General features: G+C 49.7%; 1 protein-coding gene across 1 annotated transcript in view; it reads left to right on the forward strand.

Moving 5' to 3' along the window:
* PCSK6 (proprotein convertase subtilisin/kexin type 6) overlaps positions 1–13,042 on the forward strand; it is a 103,709-nt gene that overhangs the window by 79,049 nt on the left and 11,618 nt on the right. The window contains exons 14-18 of the mRNA XM_004693085.2: positions 7,302–7,481; positions 7,640–7,678; positions 10,192–10,294; positions 11,657–11,853; positions 12,871–12,958. Coding sequence (XP_004693142.2) covers positions 7,302–7,481; positions 7,640–7,678; positions 10,192–10,294; positions 11,657–11,853; positions 12,871–12,958 — 607 coding nt within the window. The remainder of the gene's footprint in view (positions 1–7,301; positions 7,482–7,639; positions 7,679–10,191; positions 10,295–11,656; positions 11,854–12,870; positions 12,959–13,042) is intronic.

Below are 13,042 nucleotides of genomic sequence, written 5' to 3' on the forward strand. Positions count from 1 at the left end.
GCTGAGGGGAGCAGCGGGCTGGTCAGGAGAGGTCTGCCACACCATGTGGTCACCTCCGGGGCAGGCGGGAATCGAACTCATGTGGGAGCGGCTTTAGATTCTCAGTGCTGTGCTTTAACCCGCTGCTCCACCAGGGAGGGCCAAAAAAAGAAATTTTAAAAAATTTTAAATGAGATGAACACACACTCCAAGAAAAAATAAAACTTAGCAAGGGGAACACAAGAAGAAACAAAAACTAAAGTGTCCCATTGGAGACACTGATTTATAATTTAAGAAAAAACTGGAAGCTAGATAGAGTAAATCTGCTAAATACATACATGGAAGAAACAATGTAAACTCCATCAATTCTTCCAGATGATGGGAAAAGAGGGAAACAGTCCTCAACTGGTAGAACGAAGCCTGTGTGTCCTTAATACTGAATTCCTGTAGCACAAGATGACAATGGAGAATTGTTAGCCTGTCTCAAGAACATTTGTATGAAAATCTCAAGTTCAGTCTTTACAAACTATACCAAACAGTATAAAAAATGTTCCCACTTACCTGCCCCCCCTTTTTTGGTTTAAATATTTTTAAACATTCAAATGTATTATCTCTGTTGGCTTTTGAGCCATGTTTGAGTGGCTGCTCTACGGATCTCAGTGAGCGTCCTTAATATCTGATATTTTTAAAATATTTATTTTGTTTGTTTATACATGTGAGAACTGGGGTGTCGGCCAGAGGTGGGGGGTGAGAGGATTCACCGGAGACAGAGTGAGGAGCAGAACAGGCCGACTGACTGAAACCACTGCTGAGGGGAGCAGCGGGCGGGTCAGGAGAGGTCTGCCGCGCCATGTGGGTCCCTCCCTGGCTGGGGATCAAACTGGTGCCGGCAGTGGCTGCCAGTAGCTTCATAGTGCTGAGACTTAACCCCTTTCACCACCAGGGCGGCCAAATACATGACATTTGGTTTAGAATTAATGTGTGTGGCTTCATGTGTCCCAGACGCAGGAGCCTAGTAGGGTACACCCAGTACTGCACACCCACTCTGTCCTGTGGCTATGTTGCGCATCTTACTTCTGTATATATTACAAACCTCATCTTCTAAATAATGTTTGTGCTTGATACTATTTTTGTGCTTTAAAGAAACTTAGAGTAGAAAAAGGAAGCTATGCTTACATGTTTACCAAAATTGTTAGCCATTCTGGTGCTCTTTCCCTGGAGATCCAAATTTTCATCTGGTATCTTTTTCCTTCCACCTGAAGAAATTCCTTTATGCTTTTTTTTTTTTTTTAAAGATTTATTTATTTATTCATACAGAACTGGGGTACAGGCCAGAGGCTCAGGGGCGGTGAGAGGCTTCACCAGAGACAGAGCGGGGAGCAGAACAGGCAGATCAACGAAGTACACTGCTGAGGGAAGCAGCGGGCGGGCCAGGAGAGGTCTGGCTCGCCATGTGGTCTCCTCCGGGGCAGGCAGCAGGCGGGAATCGAACTCATGCGGAAGTGGCTTCAGATTCTCAGTGCTGCGCTTTAACCCGCTGCGCCACCAGGGAGGGCCCCTTTATGCTTTTTTATCCTGCTGGCCTGCTAGGAATGCATTTGCAGTCAGATTTATTTCAAAGTGTCTTTGTTTTTACATATGTGGTTTTTGCACCTGTATTGACATGCTGATTGTGATAACTCAGGAGAGATGGTGACGCTGCTGTGACGTGACCCATTTTCGAGTGGAATTTTCTCTGCATTATAGAATTCTGGGCTGGCGGTACTCTTTTTTAATTTCAGCACTTTCAAGATGATCTCTGCTGTTCTGATGGAGTGCTTATAAATATTGTTTACATCTGAGTCACCTGTGCCACCAGGATAATATTTCCTTTTTTGAATTCTTGCAAGCTAGCAAGTTGGCTGTATGCCAAATGAATAACCACACCAACGCATTTTCATAGTCAAGCTCATACAACTTCCAATAGCATTCTAGTGCCTTACTGTTAAATACAAAAGGGCCCTCCGAGGACCACTAGACATTTGAGGAAATTACCCACCATTAAAACCCACACAAACTCACAGAAAAGAAACTCCGAGAGGGAAAGATAATTCAGGCAGCAAGAGGAAACATCAAAAAAATCAAAATAAAACAAAACAAAAAACTACAATTAGCATCCTCGGGGAAGAGGAGAGAAAATATTTTCTCTTTGAGAAAATATATAAGGAATATCGGAGATATTACAGATAAATCCCTTTACATGAAAAATGGGAAGCAAAAAATAGAAATTCAATAAGTAGGTTAGAGGACTTGAAGAAATCTCTCCCAAAGATGGCGTGGGAATGGGATGGGGGAAGACCCTCAATCTTCACACTGGAGAAGTGGCGTTAGCGGAGGCTGGGGAATCGGGTGAGGGGTGGAGTCAGAGGGTGCCCAGCTCCAGGTGAGAAATCGCGGGGTGGCGTCTACAACTGAGAGATGAGGTCGGAGGCTTTGAGCCCCCAACAACTCCCTCTCAGGATGTCCAGAGAAACCACCTGGGAGTGACCCAGTGAGGAAGAAAGGCCTGTACCCAGGACGGCTCTAGCCTGGTCGTCGTATTCGACTTTCGAACTGTTAATTTTATGACTTCGAAAAAACTGGAAAATGTTGAGAGATGGCATTACATCCTGCCCTAAGGGGCCTCCCAGGAGCCCCTAAGAGAAGCGCTATTCTGTGCTCGCCTCACAGCACAGGTGTGACCTTCCGTATGTTAACTCAGAGCCAAATGGCAACTTAGGCTTCTGAAATCCTTTCCCGGGTGCTGAAAAGGTCATTATTTCAGGGATACAAACTTGTGGGGAAAATTCTTTCACCCTCCCTTTTTTTTTTTTTTTTTTTTTTGCGTCAGAGAGAGAAATGTAAGACATGATGTGTCTGTCTGTGCGCACGTGTGTGTGTAAAGCTGACCCTTGAATGGATTTGAACTGTGCTGGTTCACTTCTCTACAGAGTGTCTTATGGCCATACACTTAAATACACTGCTTTAAGTGTATGTCCCCTTCTTGATGATATTCGTAACATTTTCTTCTCTTTCTTCTAATTTACTTTATTGTAAAAATACACAGTACAATTCATAATACATAGAAAATGTGTATTAATCAACAGCGAATGTTCTAATTATAGCTTCCAGTCAACAGTCCGCTCTTAGTAAAGTTTTGGGGGAGTCAGAGTTTATATAAGTTGTATATAGGTTTCAACTGAGGTGGGGGAAAGCAGGGGGTTACCCCAACCGCTACCTTGTTTAAGGGACAAGTGTTTACAAGCATATATACTTACATGTATCTCATATAGAGCTAATGACATGTAATTCACATACCACAAATTCCCCCTTTCAGTGTTCGTGTATATTTTTGTAGAACTTTTTATTCCTTCCACCCAAACCTCTGTGTTGAACTTTGTAAACTCTGTAGCTTTAGGTTCATTGAAAAAACCTAAAGCGTCTCATGGAAGTTTAGACTGAAACATATTTCTTGCCTTTTCCAGGCTTCTGTTTCTTGGCTGCATTTTCACTAAAAAACTTCTTCCTGCCTTTTTAAACGATGGGTGTGAGGGTGGGGGAGGGGAGAAGAAATACGTTCTTTATTGTTAGTAACTTCTCATATGACCAAAGAAAACCCAGGATTCAAACGTATTAGCTCGGAGTTCTTAATCTAAGAAAACCTCCCCCCACTTCTGTATGCTTTGTCTCCAATAGTAAATTCTCCTCTCAGGGATTTTTAATGCTTAATTCAAAATGCCAGGGAGAGAAAAGCTCCATTATGGTTGGTATTTTCCTATTGGCAAATTCCCCCTCAGCCTTCACTTACTTCTGGTTCTTTCTTTCACAGGGATAATCCGGTTTGTTCATTACCAATTCGAGGCAGGGGGGGAAATGCAGCACTGAAGATAGTGAATGATGATAAAGCCGTCTCCTGGCAGCCTGGGCCTGCATTAGTCCTGGATTATCCTCTGCCTCTCACGGTCACAGTTGCCTGGGCTTTGCTGTGACATCTGGAGGCAGAGGGCTGGCGCTGCCTGACCCATGTGTTAAAGCAGGTGGATTTGCTGTCCTTTCTTCCAGTCTCAGGAATCTAAAGGAGACGAGCCAAGAATGTGATTTGGACATCCTCTTAAGACCCCCTTCTGGAAATTAAGGAGTTAGTGGTACTAGCTGAGTTTTTGTGCAGGTAAACTTGAGCCTGCCAAGTGTCCCGAAGGATAAATGACTCACTCTCGTTACGTGCTGCGAAACCCTCCTGCCTCCGGAAGGCAGTTCTGTGGCGTGTGGGCCAGTCCCTGGCCCTGGGTAGCTCGGGGTGCATCTCTTTCAACTTCTTCCTTCTTTAATCTGTGGTGCTGAGTCCCTGGAATCTTCCTACTGACTCTGCAGCTGGGGCTGGGCTTGGACCAGGGGCTGTACACTCTTCTAAGTCCCTCTCTTCTAAGAGGGCTTCTTTCCTGGGGTGTCCCATTGTCACAACTGGCTGCTTTTGACCAAGATCTTATAAGACAGCAATGAGAGAGTGGAGTGGGGGGCCCGTCATTTGCCATTATGTGTTAAGAGCCTTACCAGTGTCTCATTCTCTTCGGGGCATCTATCAAGAGAAAGTAGTTCAGACAGTAGCAAATGATATTTCTGGCAAATTCCTGTAGAAAAATAAAAAGGAAAATAGAACAAATAGCCTATTTAACCTCTCGTGAAAGATTGGTCAAGTAAACGGTTAATTCACATGGTGAGATATTATGCTGTCAAAAATATGTATTAAGGTATTAATACAAAAAAATACCAATTCATTTAGCACACATTTATTGAGGACTTACTACATGCCAGAAATGGGCTGCACCCCAAGGCCAGTGTACTAAGCCTGGCACTTTCCCTCCCCCAAGTGACGCCCCTAGTCTGATGAAGGGTGGAAAGACAAGCGGGTGAGTGAATCATCTCAGTGTGCTTGGCCTGAGAAAATGAGACAGAATGCCAAGTGCAGGGACCGTGGACTGTGTGATGTCAGACGTACATGTGTGTGGCTGGGGCTGGAGGGGCGGTCAGTGCAGTCCCTTTCATATGTCAGTCTTGAGCCATTCATATTTGCTACTTATTCGGACACATAAATCATAAGCCTGAGTCCTGCTGCTTTATAATGTTGTCTCTTTGACCACTTTTTTAAATTAAGAAAAAGCAACTACATGTGCAAGGTAACACAAGCTGTGAGGGTTTTTAAACCCCATGATCCTCAAGGGAATACAATTAAAAGGAAGCCTCTCTTCCCTTCCTGAACCCCAGGGCCTGAACCCCCCAGCCCCCCCCCAGCCCCCCACCCCTACTTCCTGCAGCTCCTCCTGTTGGTTTCCTGGAATGTTCTCGCCTGCCCGCCCTCCCCGCAGTAGGCTGATCTGGACCCAGGGCAACCCCCTTGGTTTGTCTTCCCCAAACTAGATCTGAAAATAAGAATCTAATTTAAGTGATGAGGGCTTTGGTGGTGGGTACTTTTGGAGACTTCAAACAGGCTTGAAATAAATCTTGACTCCAATTACAGCTTGCCGAGCTCTGGGTCCCTGTCATGTGGTCCTCCGGCTCCCACCTTAATCATCGTTCGTCACTCAGTCATTAAAATGCCCAGATTCCTTTGTGGCTTTGAAACACAGCTCTGGTTCGTCCCCAAGGAGTTGAGAAAGGATGACTGCGCATAGCCAGGGTCTGTTTCCCATACCCGCGCCCGGATGAGAAACGTTTCTTGAGCTCTGCCGTCGGTCCATGTCACGTCAGGAGTGTCAGGGACGTGTCCGCAGCGTGTCCCATAGAACTGGGCACCGTGGACGCCTGTGTCCTGGAAATAGCCAGCTCAGGAAAGTGAGTTTGCAAATGGAGGGACCTACATACTCCAACCCCACAGGGGCGGCAGGCCCTGGTGATACAAGCCTGGCTTTGGGTGACTGGGGGGCAGCAGACTTTTCGGGGTCCCGCTTGGCTTGGGTGATGATTACAAGGACGCCGTGCTACTGTGTGTCGTGGTGAGGGGCCGAGAATTCGGACAGCACAGGACAGCTTGCTGTACAGCAGGCCATTTCTGCCATGTCCTCCATACCCTCCTAGGGCAATGGGTTACAGCCCACAGGTTTGTGGGGGCACTTGGATAAGGAGGAGCCCCATTTGGGAACACAAGACATTCTTGGCATTGGACAGAAGAGGAAGTTAAACTAGCAGCTCTGTCCACTTTGCAAAAAAATTAGTACTTACACAGATATTTAAAGACAGATGGACTGCCACACAGAGTGAAGAAGTGGAGTTGCGGAAGCAGAAGTGAGGATAAAAATACCGATGGAAGCCAAAGAACCAGAGCAATGATAGGCCTGGCTGGGGCCTTCTGAAGGCCAAGAACCCCAACACAGGCAAAGCAGAAGCAGCCAGATCTTTCCCTTGCTGGCAGAGACACAAAGCTGGCAAAGACAGTCGGTTCCAAGTAAACCCTGGGGTCAGGAGACTGTGAGTACAGTTAACTGAGAAGCATGTTCTGAGGCAGGTCACACTGGAACTCGGCCCCGGTTTGCATGAGGATAGCAGTGTCCCTTCAATGTGCCACACTGCTCTGAGTGCCAGGAGGGAGCCGAAAATAAGAAAGGGGAGCCCAGCCCACGCCCCGAAACTGAGCCAGCTCACCCAAGCTTCCTCCTCTGCTCTAACTGGAACCCCGTTTCGCTTTCTAGCTGAGAAGACCCAGAAGCATCACCCATCACTCCCACATGGAGACGGAGGGTGGAGGGGGTACCTGTCACAGCAGCCAGCTTCTCCCAACACCTCTCTCACTTCCTGCACACCCTGTTGTCTTCACTCACCCTCCTGCTCACAGGGTGTGCTCCCCACACCTGCCTGTGTAGACATTAGGGCTTGTCCCACCGCTGCCAACCCGCCAGACTTCCCCAGTGCACCTCCCTGGGCTGGCCATGAAGGGAAGAACCCAAAATTCATCTAACTGTGGCCCAGGCTTGAGGAAACAGGTTGCAGCGCTATGAGTAGCCAGTCACACATTAGCATGGCCTGGGGGTCCCCACTGAGTACTGCAAGATGGGAAGGAGGCTGTTGCCAGTCACGAGGGTTGAGGGGGTGGTGGCGGGAGGAAACTTGGCCGGTGTGGTAGGTGTGTCTCTGGTCGTCTGGTAACAGGTGCGGGGGGTAGTGAAGCAGTGGGCGAGAGCCCTGCTGCTGGAGGTGTGTTTGGAGGTGTGTCCCATCTGGCGCCTCTGGAACAGTGTGACCTGTGGGAAGCCGAAGGGCCCAGGTACTTCAAGGGGTTTCCTAGCTTAGACTCCAGATTTGATGTCTTCCAGGGAAACTTCGAGAATGGAGCCTCATCTTATACGGCACAGCCGAGCACCCCTACAACACCTTCAGTTCCCACCAGTCCCGCTCTCGGATGCTGGAGCTCTCCACCCCAAAGCTGGAGCCCCCCAGGGCTGCGGTGCCGCCGTCCCAGGCCGAGATTCCCGAAGACGAAGAGGAGTACGCAGGTAAAGAAGGGAGCTGGGCGGCCAGCCCCTGCAGTTTGGGCGTGCCACGGCAGCTTTGAAAATGTGGGGCTGTTCCGGGCCAAAGGTGGGGGTGATGCTAGCGTGTCCTCCTCCCCCCCTGCAAGTTGTAATAATGACGGCCATTTGCACTCACACAGCTCCTTCCACCCACGGCTCTCCCAATATCTTACAGACCAGTAAGTATGCTTCAAACCCGTAAGTATTCTCCAACCTTCCCAGCCTGGGAAACTGAGGTCCAGTGTGCACAACCAGAACTGGGGCGGGGCCCCAGGCACCCCGTTTCCTCTGAGCCTGTTTCAGTGTCCACCTCGTAATAAACAGCCTCCATGTTCAGTCCCTCTGGCCAGGGTTGAAAGGACGAGGCGTCTCTGAGGCCCAGGACGGTAGGGTCGAGTGGACGTATCCAGGACAGGAGGTCTCAGTAGAACCCGCGCCTGGCCACGAGGGCCCATAAAGGCCCAGGGGAGGGTCTCCAGTCTGCAGCTGCTGATGCCAGCTGCGAGAGGCGTCAGTCTTGCACAGGGAGTGAAGGCACCTTGTCGCCTGTTCTTTTCTCCAGCCCCCCGCCATGGCCAGGGGGTCCCTGACGCTGGGCCTCCTTCTCCCTGGCGGCTACTGGGCTGGGCACATCTTGATTGGCAGGGAAGCCTGGCCCTTGTGGCTGGAGAGACAGTGTTTCTGGTTGGGCATATTTTCCTTAATAAACATTTAGGCTACGTGATAAATGATGACAGATCTCTAACGACTGTTGCTTTGAGTTATCTAATAGCTTCTGGGGGGCGAGGGGAGTAACCCAGTGGGGAATTCTACCAATAGATACCAAGTATAAATTATGGTTGATTCAATTTTAAATTTCTGCTACCATGCCTTTAAAACGGACCCTGAATTATGTATGGACTAATCTGCTCTTTCCGCCTGTGATTTATAAACTGTGGCAAGGCTCAGTAATTATTAATAAAAGAGTGGGGTTTTTTTTCTTTTTTTTTTTTCATTTTCTTAAACTCTGCCCCTGACTCTAACCTTATGCTGCTGTCCGGAAAGTCCCGTGACTCAGTGTCCCAGCTCCGTCTGGAGGGGCGCTGTGCTGCAGTGCTGGGACAGAGCCTGTCTCAGGGAAGCTCCAGAAGGAGTGGGGGGTTGGGGGAGGCGGGGAGAAACCATGCATTGATGAGGAGGAGAGAGAGACAGAGGCTGTAAGAAATAAACCTTTACCGTTGAATCTTGAAATAATAATAATAAACGCAGAACAGGCTGGAGCGGGGCGGGTGTGTGGGTGTGTCGCCCACTGATGAGCTTCAGCCAGGTATCCAGTGACTCTCCCCGACCCGCAGATGCCCCTCAGGGGTGCCGGGGTGCACGGAGCTTTGAGAGGGCTTCACAGTGGTCTTGAAACAAAAACTTTGGAAGTAGCAGCAGCGGTCAGCCTTCAGGGAGGAAGGAGACCAAGCCGGGCCTAGCCTGGGACACTCGAACGTCTCACGGCGGCCGCAGAGGGTTGTGTGACCGCAGCAAAGCCCTGCTGCGGCAGCAGGGAATGGGGACTTTCGTCTTGCCTGTGTGTCCCTACAAAGTGCTGCTGGCCAGCGAGTCACCTCTTCTGCCCTCCTAACTCGCTCCCCACCCCCCCAGCAACCGAAGCCTTATAGGTTCTGTTTTATTATTAACTCACCTGTTTTCTTACACCTTTGCTTATTTGGAGGCACATTTGATTTCTCCCTCGATCCAGTCCCCTCTTCGCCCACCGCCACAGCACCTGTGACTGATCCGTCACCACAGTCCCCTGTGTGCCTCTTGCCCCCATTTTTTCCCATTTTTTAAATAATATAATAATTTATTTTTCATCATCTTGTGCCTTTTTCCATCTCAATTGTCATCCCCGTGGGCTTCCCAACACCAAATCGCCTGTGTGCCATCACCACAGTCCAGTGTACTTCCCCCACCCGTCCCCACCCCACCATTTTTGATCCCATTCCCCACTCCACCCTGTAAAATGTCTCTGGTATATAGCTGTTCATTATTATTATTATTTTCTCCCCTGATCCTTTATGCTCCTGCTATGAGAGAAATCATCCATTATTTTTCCTTTTCTTTCTGGCTAATTTCACTAAGCATGATCTTTTCCAGCTCCATCCATGGTGCTGCAAAAAGCATGTGCTTATCTTTTTGATTGCTGAGTAATATTCCATGGTGTACATGTGCCACGTCTTTTTAATCCAGTCATCTACTTTTGGGCATTTGGGTTGTTTTCATGTCTTTCCTACTGTAAATAAAGCAACTTGCCCCCATTTTAACTCGGCTCCCTTCCCGTCCTATTCTGTGTGCTGGTCAGCTTGCAAGTTTTGTCTTTTTTTTTCCTGACAAGGGGAATAAACAAAACCAGGGCATCAGCTGCCCTCCCACCCCGCAAGCCTCTCCGCAGTCTCTCAAACTGCCTTCCCCTTCACTGACCTTGACCCCAACCACTGCTGCTGGCCATCCCTGTCCAAAGTCTCGACCCTGGGGCTCCAGCCAGGCTGGACCTCACCTGTGGTCAGGTCCCTACAGGGATAGGCATTGTAGCCCTGCATTAAACTCCCAGGAAACCTTCCCCTGGCCCTCCCAGGCCACGGTCGCCTGACCCAGGGACAGGGGGCTGGATTTGGTTGAGAAAGCGTCTCTGTGGGTGAAAGGAAATGCATATTTCTTTAAGGTACATGCCATCCCGAGTGTGGTGCCAAAGGCTGTGACGGTCCCAACGCAGACCAGTGCTTTAACTGTGTCCACTTCAGCCTGGGGAGCGCCAAGACCAGCAGGTAACAGCTGGGATTCCACCTGCATGTTCTGGAGCTTCCTCCTTGGACCTCTCCACCCACTAAGCATCACTGTGCCCCTGACCCCGTTCCGCCACCACTGAAGTCACATAGAGGGTCACTGCTTGGGAATCAGAGCTGTGGACATTGCTTGGACATTGCTCCATTTTTAAATTTTATTTTTTAATTTTAATGTAATTTTAATGTTTGTGAGTTTTTCCATATCAGTTGGAATCCCCGTGGGTTTCCCATCACCAAATCGCCCATGTGCCATCACCAAAGCCCAGTGCACTTCTCCCCCACCCCACCATTTGTGAGCCCATTCCCCACTCTATCCCCTGTAAAATGTCTCTGGTATACAGTTGTTCATTATTATTATTATTTTCTCCCTGGCATTTTCCTTTTTCTTTCTGGCTTATGTCACTAAGCATGATCCCTTCCAGCTCCATCCATGTTGATGCAAAAGGCATAAGTTTATCTTTTTGATTGCTGAGTAATATTCCATTGTGTATATGGACCACATCTTTTTAATCCAGTCATCTACTTTTGGGCAATTGACTTGATTCCATGTCTTTCCTATTGTAAATAAAGCAGCAGTAAACATGGGGGTGCAGGTGTTTTGGGGACACTGCTCCATTTTGTTCAACAGCAATAAGTGCCACACTCGGGAGCTGTAGACAAATGTCATTTTAGGGATCAATTGTATTCTACAAATCAGCACTGTTGATCATGCCTGGGGAGCACACCCCAACCTCCTCAGACCCAAACAGGGGTGCAGTGGTGCTCGGGGGGCAGGAGTGCGTGTGCAACCCCCCTGGGGTGCTCAGGTCCATGGCGGCTCAGCACGCTCTCCTTGCTCTGCACGGAGGCAGCTCTTCTGCTAGCTTTCCTCGCCGCCCTCGAGACTCACTCCCACTGGCACCATGTGGTGTTTGCTGGACCTGAAAGCTCTAAAAGTCCAGTGCAGGTGGCCCTTGAACAGTCCAGGCTTGCACAGCTCGGGCCGTTTATTCCTGGAATAGACTCCACGTTCACAGAATCCACTAACTGCAGTATCGGTTGGTTGAATCTGCAAATGCAGAAACTGCAGGGTATGGAGAGATTTTCAGCCGGGAGGGGTCATCAGTGCCCCTGACCCCCCAAGAGTCAGTCATCACGGTGACGGTGCCCACGGAAGCTCCCTGCAGCAGCTCTGCCAAGAGAGAGTTCCCAGGTCCTTAACCAAGTCCTCTCTCTCCCTTTTACTTAGGAAGTGCTCGGCTGGGCTCACCAGTCAGTGGCTTCGGCCTGACCTTTAGTGGGGGTGGGGAATGGGGGGCCCTTCGTGGTTAACCTGCAAAGACCTCTCCCACTCCTACCCCACAGGAAGTGTGTGAGTGTGTGCCCCTCGGGCTACTTTGGGGACTCCGTCGCCAGACGCTGTCGCCGGTGCCACAAGGGATGCGAGACGTGCGTGGGCAGGAGCCAGACCCAGTGCCTCTCCTGCCGCCGGGGGTTTTATCACCACCAGGAGACAAACACCTGTGTGACGCTCTGTCCTGCTGGGTTTTATGCTGACGAAAGTAAGTGCAGGCCACAGGCCGAGAAGTGATGAGCCAGCCTCTCCCAGGCCTGGGAGTCCCCTGCTGGGGGAACTATCCCATCCTACTACTTCCTGTCCTACTAAGTCATGCTGAGAAAGGACCCTTAGCCGGGGCCGGAGGGCGAGGCCATGGAACCAGGGTCCTCAGACCTCTGACCACCTTCATTAAGAGTGATCCCCGCAGTTGCCTGGACAGAACAGCTGAGTGGTGTGGCCCTGCATCCCTGGTCGCTCATCTGTACCCACAGAGGGTGATGTAGCCCAGCTGATCTCAGTCTCAGTCTGCTTACAGGCTTCAAAAGAGGAAGGCAGGCCCTCCCAGAGGGCTCAGGGGTTAAGTCTCGGCACTATGAAGCTATCTGCAGCCACTGTAGCTCCAGTTCGATCCCCGGCCAGGGAGCTGACCCACGTGGCTCAGCAGACCTCTCCTGTCTCCCCGCTGCTCCCCTCAGCAGTGGATTTCAGTCAATCTGGCTGTTCTGCTCCCCACGCTGTCTCTGGTGAATCCTCTCACCCCCTGTGCTCTGACCTGTTCCTCAGTTCTTGTATGCAAAATAAATAAATCTTTTTTTTAAAAAAAGAGGAAAGGATGTGGGGGGGGGCATGTTCTTTTGTTTGTTCTGCAATTTCTCCTGCATTAAAGACTGCACCCTGTGAAGGTGTTAGAGGGGGCTCAGAGACAGCCCCAAACTCTACCCCATCACGTTTATAAAGATTTGCATCTGGCTAGACGGCACCAAAACATCTCCTCAGAAGGAACCCACTTCCAAAGCTCTGGGCTGGTTGAGGATTTTAATTTATTCCAGAAAGAAAGATGAGGGATCTGTGATGGACCGCCGGGCCCAAGGTCTCCACGTGGCCTCTGGCTGTCCTCTTGGCTCGCCATCCACGCTGGAGGTGGACACTGGGTGGGTGCATCCACCCCGCCCTGAGCACCTGAGGCCTGTCCCACCCACCCATCTTCCCTTTTTCTGTTTCTTGTCATCTTATTCTCCAGGTCAGAAAAATTGCCTTAAATGCCACCCGAGCTGTAAAAAGTGCATTGATGAACCCGAGAAATGCACAGTCTGTAAAGAAGGGTTCAGGTAAGCCCTCTCCCTTCGAGCCTGCACAATGGCCGCCTGTCTGCAGACTCCTGTGTCTGTCACTGCTTCCCATACGTTTGCAGC

The sequence above is a fragment of the Condylura cristata genome, unplaced genomic scaffold, assembly GCF_000260355.1.
Source record: "Condylura cristata isolate star-nosed mole 26May11 unplaced genomic scaffold, ConCri1.0 scaffold00035, whole genome shotgun sequence".
NCBI lineage: Eukaryota > Metazoa > Chordata > Mammalia > Eulipotyphla > Talpidae > Condylura > Condylura cristata.